Source organism: Narcine bancroftii, chromosome 2 (genome assembly GCF_036971445.1).
Source record: "Narcine bancroftii isolate sNarBan1 chromosome 2, sNarBan1.hap1, whole genome shotgun sequence".
NCBI lineage: Eukaryota > Metazoa > Chordata > Chondrichthyes > Torpediniformes > Narcinidae > Narcine > Narcine bancroftii.
The window spans coordinates 95,720,969-95,734,205 of NC_091470.1; the positions used below are offsets into that span (position 1 = coordinate 95,720,969).

Genomic DNA, 13,237 nt, shown 5'->3' on the forward strand with positions numbered 1-13,237 from the left:
CCTCTCACCACTGTACCTCTCACCCCTCACCTCTCACTCCTCACCACTGTACCTTTCGCCCCTCACTCCTCACCACTGTATCTCTCACCCCTCACCTTTCACCCCTCACACCTCACTTTTCACCACTATACCTCTCACCCCTCACCCCACCCCTCTCACCTCACCCCTCACCTCTCACCCCTCACCACTGTACCTCTCACCTTTTGCACACCCTTCACCCCTCACCCCTCATCCTTCACCCCTCACCCCTCACACCTCACCACTGTACCTCTCACCCCTCGCACCTCACCCTTTGCACCACACACCTCACCCTTCACCCCTCACCCCTCATACCTCACTACTGTACCTCTCACTTCTCACCACTCACACCTCACCCTTCGCACCTCACCATTGTACCTCTCAACTCTCACCCCTCACACCACCCCTCATCTCTCACCCCTTCCCCTCCACCCCTCGCACCTCACCATTGTACCTCTCACCCTTCGTCCCTCACCTCTCACCCCACACCCCTCATCTTTCCCCACCTTCACCTTCTCCCTCACCATCTCCCTACATCTGACTCCTCACCCTCACCCCTCTGCTCAATGCACCCCTCACCCTTTTCCTACCCTCACCTTCACGTCCTTACACCCTCACCCCATTTGGCTCCCTGCGGGAGGGGTGATGGGCTGCCTGAGGAGGACCTGGCACTCCACATGCCCCTTCAATGACTGTGCTGCAGGCAGCTACAGAGAGAATGCTGTGGGCCTGGGTGCTTACCAAGCCCAGGATGATGAAGAACATCATGAAGACCTGGCCTACAGTGGTCTTGGCAGTTAAATCACCGTAGCCCACGGTTGACATGGTGACCATGAGTAGGTACACACTCTGCCAATAGGTCAGGGGTTGGCTATTGATTTCCTCTCTCCAGGGGTCGCCTGAGTTCTCAATCTGAAAATACAGAACAGTCAATTCAGTGTCCAATGGAATGTATTCCCTGCAAAGCCCCTGACCTGCCCAGCTGAGAGAGCTTCCGCCAATGGATCATTCCATTTCCGATCTCTCCTCTACTCTGCAAAGCACAGTGAAGAGTGGGGTTACTGTCATACACTTTATTCGGACCATAGAACCACAGAACATTACAGCGCAGAAAACAAGCCCTTCTAATCTGTGCCAATCTATTAATCAGCCTAGTCCCACTGACCTGCACCCAGTCCATAGCCCTCCATGCCCCTCCCTTCCATGTACCTGTCCAAATTCTTCTTAAATGTTAAAACTGAACCTGCATTCACCACTTTAGCTGGCAGCTTGTTCCACACTCCCACCATGCTCTGTGTGAAGAAGTTCACCCCCCCCTCCATATTCCTCCTAAACCTTTCCCCTTTCACCCTTAACTCATGTCCCCTGGTTTGTATCTCATTTGGAAAAAGCCTACCTGCATTTACTCTGTCTAGACCCCTTTTATAATTTTAAAAACCTTGATAAAATATCCTTTCATTCTTCTACTCTCCAGGGAATAAAGTCCTAACCTATAGCTCAGTTCCTGAAGTCTGGGCAACATACCAGGAAATATTCTCTTTCTATCTTATTGATATCTTTCCTGTAGTTCGGTGACCAGAACTGTACAGAATATTCCCTAACCCTCCATCATTCCCTAACCTGCCATCTTTCCCTATCCCTCAATCATTCCCTAACCCTCTATCATTCTGGGCTCCAGGCTTCGTTACTGAAACAATTTTTCATTGCTGAGTTTTGATTGTCTAAATCAGCCATTTCAACAGGGGCCATATGTCCCTCATGGGGCCCACAGCATATTTAAGCGGGGGCATGAACTGAAATCATAAAATATTTCTTATGTCTTTTGTGTAGTCGGTGGGAGAAAAGCACAGAAAAAAAAATGAACTAAATGACTGTTACACAGGGAAGTGAGCCCATAAACTTTGAGCAGAGACCGAAGGAGGGGCATAGGTTTAAAAAAAGTTTGAGAATGGCTGTTCTGAACAACACCCATGTTTCCCTGATTCTCTGAGTCGAATACAAGCCAGAACAAGGAGTGAAATGCGCAGTCTGCAGACACTGTGGCTGAAGTAAAATCACGACGCTGGAGAAACTCAGGAGGTCAACAGTATCCTCCTTTATAAAGAAAAGATAAAGAATCATAACTAATGTTTCAGGCTTGAGCCCTTTATCAATGTATAAGCAAAATATGGGGGGTGGGGTGGTGGAGAGGGGGAGGAGCACAGTCCTTCAGCAGGAGGTAATAGGTGGATAAGGGAGGAAGGAGCATAGCAGCAAACGGGGAGAGGAAGGATGGCTCTGTGAATGGAGAGGGAAGGGGTTGGAGAGCTGAAGAAAAGTCAGAGGGATGGTGGAGAGCCCCGACGGAAAATGAGGTGTTGCTCGTCCATTTACGGGTGGTCTTGGTTTGGGAGTAGAGGAAACCTAGGACAGACATGTCAGCGAAGGAGTGGGACACTGCAAAACTCTGTGAAAAACCCAAAACGTTGGTTCTGTATCTTGATCTTTGCTACATAAAGGATACGGTTTGACCTCTCCAGCGTCGTGTTTTTATTCCAACCGCGGTGTTTGCAGACTTTCCTTTGTATTTCTGTCTTCCAGAGTAGAAAACAGTGGAATAATTCAACAGTCCAAAAAAGTCAGGATGTCACTAATCTCTTTCCCAAAATATATCCAAATTAAACTTCATTGCTAGTAAATTTGTTCCTTTATTTGGTAAAAAACCAAAATGCTGGAGAAACTCAGCAGGTCAAACAACGTACTTTATATTCATTCATTCAGACGCCTTGCTGTTCGGCGTGAGCGATCATGTCTCTCCATCCATCATGATCTCTGACCCTCTGAATTGTAGTTGTTGCCTCTCCTACTCTCTTTCGGTGAAGGGTCCATCTTTGAGCTGAGACTGTAGTCGATGTTGAATTCAAGGGAACAATACTGAAGGGTTTCCCGTTACCTTCTTCAGTTGCAGTTTCCATAATGGACGGGAAACCCTGGCCATTGATCAGCAGATTCATCTGCCTGGCGTTTTTAGTTTTACAACCAGAAATTCCAATTTGTAGAATCTGCTTGTAAAAACCATCCACCGTCTGCAATCCATGGCTTCACGCAATCCTGACTGGGAGGCTAAACAGGTCCTACACCTTGCCCAAGGGTGACCTGTAGACTCTCGGACAGGAGAACCTTACACCTTTTGCTGGGCAATGGCACAGCACCGACACCTGTGAATACTTTATATAGCAAGCCCAAAACATTGATTATGAATCTTTATCTTTGCTATAAAGGACACTGTCTGACCCGCTGACTTTCTCCAGCATCCTGTTTTTCCAGACAAGGATCTCACACCAAGTGTACAAGACTCTATTGCTGGACTGGGGCTGACGAGTCTATGAGCGTTGACACCGCAACAAGGCAGCAGCACACACTGGTGCAGCAGGCTGTGCTGATGTTCACCACTCCGACAACCCCGATCTCCGGCACTGCCCGGGCACAGAGTTTGTACGCTCTCCCTGCGACCCCTCCGGTTTCTTCCCACTTACCGGGAGGCATTGATGGGAATGCTGGGAGAACAGGCGGCACAGAAGAGAGTTAAGGGAATGGAATTGGTTTGTGAGACGGCATGGACTTGATGGGCCGAATAGCCTGTGCCGTAAGGAAATCTTGAACGAGTGATCAAAGACCAGTGAATCCCTCCATGGTGAAGAGAAAAGTAGAGTGTGAAAAATTCCCAACACAAATGCTGACCTCCGATATGGAGTGTGCACATTCTGAGATTACCTCATGGCTCCAGTTCCCCCACGTCCCAGTCACGCTGACTGATCACTGCCAAAGCCACATGCAAAAGAATTACAGGAATTAAAAGGGATGAGGAGTTTAATCGGACCGATGGGATTGCTATTGGGAGGCAGCATAGACCCAATGGGCCAAGTGGTCTCCATGATGGGATGAAGATTGGGCAGATCTTCATTGCATCAGCCTCTGCAGCAAGTTTGTCACAGGCTGCAGCCGCTGAATGAAATAGAGAGAAGCCCAACCAAGAAAGAGGGGAGGGAAGATGAGCCAGAGATCAGTCCCAGCTCAGAGGCCAGGCCAATCCCAGCATTCAGTCCTTCAGGGCAGCAGCTGAAGACTTGGAACCCGTATTCACGTGGACCATGCATGTCGGTGAGGGCAGAACGGGCCAAGTTTGAGACCTCTCATGGAATACCACTGGAGCTCCTCGTTTAAGAAAGGATGTGCTAACATTGGAGAGGGTTCAGAGGAGGTTCACAAGGATGATTCCAGGAATAAAAGAGTTATCGTATGAAGAGCATTTGACAGTTCTTGGCCTGTACTCATTGGAATTTAGGAGAATGAGGGGGGATCTCATTGAAACATTTCAAATGTTGAAAGGCATGGACAAAGAAGATGTAGAAAAGCTGTTTCCCATGGTGGGAGAGTCTAGGACAAGAGGGCACAACTTCAGAATCTAGTCCAGAGATGTGGAGGAATTTATTTAGCCAGAAGGTGGTAAATCTGTGGAATTTGTTGCACAGAAAGTCATTGGGGTATTTAAGGCAGGGGTTGACAAGTTCGTGATTAGCCAGGACATCAAAGGTAATGGGGAGAAAGTCGGGCAGTGGGGCTGAGTGGGGAAAATGGATCACTCATTAAATGGCGGAGCAGACTAGATGGGATGAACGGTCTGCACCTACAAGTTACTAGACACGCTCGCAGTTACTGAGGAATGGGACGCAAATCCCAGGGGATGTCATGGGAAAGGTATCACCAGCATCTGGGAAACCCTGGGCTCACATGCACTGCTGAGAGTTCGCAAACCTGTGACCCATTTATATGTGGAACTGCAGAGAAAGACCTGTATGTTCAGGCATATCGACATACCTGTTGGTGAACAGGTAAGGACAGGACATACCTGTTGGTGAACAGGTAAGGACAGGACATACCTGTTGGTGAACAGGTAAGGACAGGACATACCTGTTGGTGAACAGGTAAGAGGTAAGTGTTTTTTTTCCAGATAATTGGGCTTGCTGTTATCTTAAGGCAACGTGCTGTTTGATTTGAGCACCGACATTGAGACAAAGACCAACTGATTGGTGAGAGATGCCCCTGGTATGCCCAGTGGACTCAGTACCCCAGAACAAGGTGCGAGTGGTCCATGGGAAGGACCCTCCTACCTCTGCACCCATGGATAAATCTGTTAAAACCCTATCTCACTCTCCTGTCTGTTCCCCATACCCCACAGTAACTGAGAGCACCCAAACTCCTGTACTTCGTTCTCCCTAGGGTCTTCGCTGAGAGTCTCAGTTCGTAACCGCATCCCTAAAGTTCTACAGCTCGCTCTCCCCCCTACGTAGATCATTAAAGCTGACCAAAGGAATGCTGCTGGTACCAGAATCTGGATAAAGCATCCAAATCCGAACTGTTAAACCACTGATACCGGCCCTCCAGCAACTCCTTGTTCGTGCGGGAACACAGATTTCAATAGAGAAACCTCCTGAGCCAAATCTTCTCGTGGTGAGGAGTTCCTCAAATTATATTTTTAATTTAAATTTATTCACAGCACGATTCCAGCCAGTGTGCTTCCCAACTACACCTAGATTAACCTACGTTTTTGGATGGTGGGAGGAAACAGGAGCTCCCAGAGGAAACTCATGGGGACAACATACAGGCAGCGCTGGATTTGAGCCCGGGTCACTGGCAGCATTGGGCTAACCGCTGCATTAACCGTTTCACTGGATCCCCCCATGAATCGCAACCTCTACCTGTGCCAGAACTCAGCCGCCAGTTACCACTACCGGCACAAGAGCTCCCCTTGGGGCAGTGAGGAACTCACCATGTGGACGAAGCCAGCAGCTGTTAACCATGTGCCCAGGAAGACGCTCAGCAGGCTCGCCAGCTTGATCTTGGTGCTGCGGAGAAAGAGACAGTGGCAGGATGATCACGAATTCTAACTCAGCCTGGGAGTACACCCAACAACAAATCTTGCCAGATTCAGACTCACTCAGCCCATAGGCAGGCCCTTTGACCCACACACCCCCACCCTCCATTTACACTGATCTCATTGAATTCTCCTCACATTTCCATCAGCTCCACTCCCTCCCCCCAGATCCTCCCAGCACCCCCACCCCCCTTCATTAGTAGGGGGATGAGTTATTGAGTTCAGGAGTCGAGAGGCTTATGTCGCAACTCTACAAATCTCTGGTGAGATCACACTTCGAGTATTGTGTTCAGTTCTGGTCACCTCATAGAACATGAAGTACAGTGCAGGCCCTTCGACCCTCAATGTTGTGCTGACCCATATATTCCTTCCTAAAAAAAAGTACTAAACCCTCTAACCCGTAACTATTTTTCTTTCATGTGTCTGAGTCTATTAAATGCTCCCAAGGTTTCAGCCTCCACCACCATCCCCGGCAAGGGATTCCAGGCAACTGCAACTACCTACCTCTGAAGTTTCCCCTAAATTTCCCTCCCTTCAATTTGTACACATCCTCTGGTGTTTGCTATTCCCGTCCTAAGAAACAGGCGCTGACTGTTTACCTTATCTATGCCTCTCAGAATCTTGTAAACCTCTATCAAGTCTCCTCTCATCTTTCTACGCTCCAAAGAGAAAAGTCCAAGCTCTGCTAATCTCACCTCTTAAGACGTTTTCCAATCCAGGCAACATCCTGGTAAATCTCCTCTGTATCCTCTCCATAGATTCAACATCCTTGCTATAATGAGGTGATTAAAACTGAGCACAATACTCTTAGTGTGGTCTTATCAAAGATTTGTAGAGTTGCAGCATGGCCTCTCTACTCATGAATTCTCCCATTAATGAAGCCCAGCATCCCATAGGCCTTCTTAACTATCCTATCAACTTGTGGGGTGACTTTGAGGGATGTATGAATCTAGACCCCAAGCTCCCTCTGTTCCTTCACACTGTTAAGGCTCTGTACACAGCCTTCTGGTTTGACCTTCCAAAATGCATCACCTCATACTTACCCCGATTGAACTGTAGGTGCCACGTTTCTGCCCAACACTGCATCCTGTCTATATCATTATTACAAGGATGTGGAAGCTATGAGAGGATACAGAGGAGATTCACCAGGACGTTGCTTGGATTCGAAAATATCTCTTATGAGGCAAGGTTAGCAGAGCTGGGACTTTTCTCTTTAGAATGAAGAAGGATGAGAGGAGACTTGATAGAGGTCTACAAGGTTCTGAGAGGCAAAGAAAAGGGTGGACGAGCAACCCTTTTCCCAGGGCGGGAGTAGCAAACACCAGGGGACATCTGTACAATGTGAAGGGAGGGAAGTTTAGGGGTGACATCAGGGGCAAGATTTTTTTCCACAGAGAGTTGTGGGTGTCTGGAATGTCTTGCCAGGGATGATGGTGGAGGCTGGAACATTAGGAGCACATGGATGAAAGAAAAATAGAGAGTTACGAGGTAGGGAGGGTTTCGTATTTTTTTGGTAGGCTGAAGGGCTGAACTGTGCTGTAGTGTTCTATGTTCTACACTGAGGACAATCCAACAAGCCTCTGACCCACATGTCTTTGGGGTGTGAGGGACAGCACCTCCTCAGCACCGAGGCAGTTCAGAGGCAAAGTGCCTGCCACCCGAGAACTCTGCCGTCTCTACTTCCTCACCTTACAATGCATGCAACTTACTGTCTCTTCAGAATCCGCAGGTACTGCAGTATCTCAGGTAACTGGAGCAGGCGAAGGGACCTCATAAACCTCAAGCCTGCAAGAGGAAAAGCAAAGACATTGAAACGTCACCTCCCCGGGACCTGCCAATCCTTGCCTGGACTCGGAGCAACTGGGGTGATGCTTCCCAAACACTGCTAGCTCGGAGGTTACCGAGAATCCTGATGTAAACAGCCTGTCATGCCAGCACCTACAAGGCCAGCCTATCATGTGATCACCTGGGGAGGCTATTCAGTACTTTAATTTTTTTTAAATTTAGACATATAGCACAGTAACAGGCCATTTCAGCCATGACTCTGAACCTTCCAATTTATACCTATTTAACCTACATGCCAGTATGTTTCAAATGGTGGGAGGAAACCAGAGCCCCCAGTGAAAACCCAAACAGACATGGGGAGAACGTAGAAACTCCTTACAGACGGCGCAAGGTTCAAACCCAAGTTCCGATCGCTGGCACTGTAAAGGCATAATGCTAACTGTTAAGCAAACCATATCATGAATGCCTGGCGCCGGGGTCAATGTGAATGGGCTGATCCAGGGTGTGAGGTCTGGTTTGATCACTCTGTGCCATCCGGCAGGGCATCACCATGCTGTCCACCCAGACCAGGCTAGGACAGCCAGAGGGACAGGGTCCAGGCCAAGAGCTTGTGGTCAGGCAAAGGGCCAGGAGTCAGACACAGGGCCAGAGGTCAGCCAGAGGCCAGGGGTCAGGCAGAGGGCTAGGGATTCACAAGTGGGCCAGGGGTCAGGCAGAGAGTGAGGAATCAGGCGGAGGACCAGGGGTCAGCCAGAGAGCCAGGGATTGGTTGGACAGCCAAGAGTCAGGTGGAGGTCTAGGGGTCAGTTGAAAGGCCAGGGGACAGGTGAAGGCCCAGGGGTCAGCTGGAGGGCAAGGGGTCATTCTGCCCACTCACCAATGCAGTCTTGGTTGAAGAACAGCGAGAAGATGACGGGGGGAATGGTGAAGAAATCCACAATCGAGTTCAGCTCCACCCAGAACCGAAGCTTGTCCTCTGCAGCGATGAACTGTCAGTAACAGGGGTGAGATGGGTCAGGGGACTGGGGGCACATAGCTCCTCCAGGGAGGCACCGAGGCTGCAGGGTCAGGCTGATGCTCATTGTTCAGACCCACTTGGCACACCCCCACCTAACACCCCCCACCCATCCCCCACCTGCCAGCTCAGCCCTAGTCCATCCCCTGCCTATCACTCAGACCCCTCATCAACTCCCCACCCACCTTTATCCACCCCCACCCACCACCCCATGCACAGCCCATCCCATCCACCATTGACACCCCCCACCAACTCCTTCCCCAACCCATCCCCTGCCCACCTTCAAGCCAACCTCACTCTAGCCTACCCCCACTCACTCCCCAGCTCACTCCCTACCCTCAGTTACCCTCACATCAGCCCACCACCCCCCACCAACCACTCCCGCCCATGCTCCCCAACTCCTGCCCACTGAACTCCCATTACCCACTCTCATCACTCTTCTCCTGCACATCCCAACCCTCAACTCACCCTCAGCACCCTCCTCCCTGCCTCACCCTCCTCACCGCCACCCCCATGCCCACTGTCTCACCATCCATTCTCATCTTCCCCACCTCCCTCCTACACTCCCTCACCCTCAAGGGGTGAAGCAGACTATGTTGGAAGCAAGAGACAGGCAGTGTGAAGCATAGTCCTGGTCTGGCTGACACCGGTCCTTCAGGTGGGTGGAAAACACTCTGACACTCAGCACCAGATGACTGGGAGTGACAGGCTTACATCTCTAAGGGACATCGAGAGGACTGTAGTGGTCATGGCTGGGACCAATATTATTTGTTTTCTATATCAATGATCTGAATGATAATGTGGTAAGTTGGATCAGCACGTTTGTAAATGTCACTGATTGGAGGAAGGATTTCAAAGCTTACAGAGGGATCTGGACCAACTGGGAAAATGGGCTGAAAAATGGCAGATGGAATTAAATTAAGACAAGTATGAGGTGTATTTTGGAAGGACATTCACAGTGAATGGTCAGGCACTGAGGAGTGCAGTACAACAGAGAGACGTGGGAATACAGATACATAATTCCCTAAAAGTGGCATCAAATGTAGATAAGGTTGTAAACTGTAAGCTTTTGGCATATTCATTCAGGAGCTTTGCCATTCGGCATGGGCAATCATGTCTTTCCCTCCATCCTAATCCTTGATTCTCCAAATTGTATTTGTTGCCTCCCCTGTTTTCCTTCGGTGAAGGCTCCATCTCTGAGCTGAGACCATCATCAATGATTATACAAGGGTAAAATATCGAAGAGGTTTCCCGTTCCCTTAATGGATAGGTAACCCTGTATAGCACGATCAATGACCTCCCGGAGATACGAAGCAAGTAATCAAAGGCTTTATTAATCAGAAAACCTCAGCATGTCTCTACATGCTGCTGGTTCCATCAAAGGCAGGTATGAGGGAGCAGACTAAGATCTTACAGGGAGGGGCTACAGGTTCGGAAGGCAGGTCAGCCTCCCCAGCCCAGCAAGGTCATGACTGCAGTACCGTGTTCCACCACATTCACCCCTTCTTTTTTTGGATGAAGTCCGGCGGGGTGACGTGGGGCAATGTCCATCAGCATGGGTTGTGCAGTCCATAACAGTTCGAGGGTTCAGCCGATCCGGTGGTCTTATCCGGTGCCACGTTCACCACAGAACCGGCTGTGTCGTTGACTCCTGCGGAACCACGGCTTCTTCGGCATGCTAAGTGTTGGAGGGCTGAACTGTGTCTGTGTGTGTACCAGTTCCAAGGGTGGTGGGGACTTGTTTGATGGTGGGCAGCAACCTGAGGGACTGTGGTGGTGGTTTCACTTTGTCATTTGTTGGGGTGGTCCCTGGGACCAACTGGTCACTACTGGGTGTCAGACCCCCCTGTTCGAGCCAGGTCTCGGATGAGCACTGTGTCATCCCATCCATCCAGGTACTGTACCAGGGCATTCTGTAAGTAGACATGCAGGAAGTGCCTTTCCTCGACCATTGGGTCCTAACATGCTTCCAGAGAAGCACCGGCCCTGGAGTCATCAGCCAGACCGGCAGCATGGTTCTCGACGCCGACCTCCTAGGGAAGGAGAACAATTTTTCATGTGGGGTGGGGTTAGTCACAGTGCAGCGTAGGGACCTGGCATGCAGTGCTTATAGAAGGACCTCTTGCCACTGGGAGAAGGGCATCCCTTTCGACGAGGGCCAAAAGGACTGCCTTCTAGATCATGCCATTCTTCCTCTCCACCTCCCTGTTCCCACGGGGGTTGTACCTGGTGGTTCTGCTCATTGCTATGCCCTTGGAAAGGAAGTATTGTTGCAACTCCTCACTCATGAATGAGGACCCCCCTCATCACTGAGAACGTAACTAGGGTATCTGAACAGGGTGAAGATGGTGCGGAGGGCTTTAATGACTGTGGATGTGGTTGTGTCTGGGCAGGGGATGGTGCATGGGGAACGTGAGTACATCTCCATGAAATTCAGGAAATGCATGTTCCAGTTCATGGATGAGTAGGCTCTTTCCAGTCAGTAAAACTGCAGCTTGCATTCTGAGCAGACCGAGCAATTGCGAGTCAGCTCCATGACTTCCTCTACTGAATAGGGCCCTCACAAAATGGTAGAGCCTTGTAACCCTGGGGTGGCAGAGACTATCAAGAAGGGCTTGGAGATGATCTACTTGTGCCCTGGCGCAGATTCCCCTGGACAGAGGTAGTTCATTGAGCTTTCCCGGCCAATACAAGATCTCATAATTGTAGGTGGACGTTTAATTCTCCACCTGATGATCTTGTCATTTTTGATTTTGCCTCGCTGTTTGTTATTAAACATAAAAGCGATGCCTCTCTGGTCCGTCAGCAGGGTGAATGGTCTGCTGACTAAATAGTGCCTCCAGTGGCACATGGCCTCCACTATAGCCTGTGCCTCCTTCTCAATGGTGGAGTGCCTGAGTTTGGGGCCCTGGAGGGTTCGGGACAAAAATGCCGCTGGCCTGCCTGCTTAGTTCAGCGTGGCGGCCAGGGTAAAGTCAGAGGCATCACTTTTGACTTGCAATGGGACAGATTCATCAATGGCATGCATCCACCTTGACAATCTTGTCCTGGATGCCCTCAAAAGCCTTATGGGACTCCACTGACGGGGGAAAGGTGGTGGTTTTCACCAGTGGTTGGGCCTTGTCTGCATAATTAGGGATCCACTCGGCATAGTATGAGAAGAACCCCAGGCACCTTTTTAAAGCCTTCTGGTTCTGGAGTGGAGGAAGTTCCAGAAGGGGGCATATGCACTTGGGGGTCAGGGGCGATGACACCATGCTCCACCACATATCCCAGGATTGCCAGCCGCTCGGTGCTAAACACGCACTTTTTCTGATTGTACGTGAGGTTGAGAGATTTGGCGGTGGCCAGGAACCTCTGCAGGTTCTCGTCGTGTTCCTCCTGGTTCCAGCCGCAGATGGTGATGTTATCCAAATCTGGATAGATAGCTTGTCATCCATCATGCAATCCATCTCCGTTTGGAACACTGACATCCCGTTTGTGAAGCTGAATGGGACCCACAGGAAGTGATAGAGGCGGCCGTTTGCCTCAAATGCTGTGTAAGGCTGGTCTTCCGGGTGAATCAGAATCTGGTGGTTCACCAACTTGAGCTCTATGGTGGAGAAGATGTTGATCTGGGCGATCTCATTCACTATGTCAGCCATGCGGGGAAGAGGGTAGGTGTCTAATAAGCTGAATCTGTTGATGGTAATCAATGACCATCCAGTACTTCTCCCCAGTCTTCACCACAGCCACTTTCCCCCTCCAGGGGCCTTTACTGAGTCCTATGATGCTCTCCCCCAGCAGTCACCCCACTTCCATTTTTATGAATTCCCTGTCCACGGGGCTGTATCCCTGCTCTTAGTGGTGATTGGATTGCAGTCTGGGGTGAAGTTTTGGAACAGAGGGGTCGGTGGGACCCAGAGGGAGGCCAAGCCACAGGTCGGGGGCCCTCCCCGATGTTCTGGTGTACCATTGGGCCTATTTGGGAAGATGAGTGGTTATGACAGACCATGTGGGGGGTTCCATCGAACTGTATAAGCACACCCTGAAACGGGCACTGGAAACCCAGCCCTAGAATGACAGGAGCGCAGAGGTGAAGCATCACCAGCAGTTTGAAGTTTTTATATTTTGGGTCACAGTGGATGGTATGATTTCCATGGAGAGGGATTCAGAGGCTAGCGCTACTTTGCACTTCACCTGGAACTCAGTCAGGGAATAACGTTGGGCCGTACCTGGGTGGATAAAACTCTCTGTGCTTCCCGTGTTGAACAGCACATTAGGGTTACCTCAATGTCCATCATCGATCGCCCCAGCTGGTGTGGCCTGCTCTGGTCCAGCACGATACAGGCCTATGTTAGCTCACTGTCCAAGTTCTTGCTGCTGTACCGTTGGGATGGCCGCCCCCACAGGTCTCACGCAGTGGAGTCCGGATAAGAGAAGACCGTGTCATCGTGATCTTGTTCCCACTGTTCTGTTCACGGTTTTTGGAAATGACGCTGGAAGAGGTGTTGCGGGTGACGGTC

The 13,237-nt window shown here is 50.2% G+C and overlaps 1 protein-coding gene across 10 annotated transcripts in view; it reads right to left on the minus strand.

Annotated features, from left to right (window-relative positions):
* LOC138753921 (calcium-activated potassium channel subunit alpha-1-like) overlaps window positions 1-13,237 on the minus strand; it is a 103,707-nt gene that overhangs the window by 62,024 nt on the left and 28,446 nt on the right. For 9 of the 10 annotated variants that reach the window (XM_069917477.1, XM_069917476.1, XM_069917475.1 and 6 more), the window contains 4 exons: window positions 8,595-8,706; window positions 7,642-7,717; window positions 5,828-5,903; window positions 760-930 (listed from right to left, as the gene is read on the minus strand). In XM_069917477.1, the coding sequence (XP_069773578.1) occupies window positions 760-930; window positions 5,828-5,903; window positions 7,642-7,717; window positions 8,595-8,706 (435 nt within the window). The remainder of the gene's footprint in view (window positions 1-759; window positions 931-5,827; window positions 5,904-7,641; window positions 7,718-8,594; window positions 8,707-13,237) is intronic. The other variant, XM_069917481.1, reaches the window with a different exon arrangement.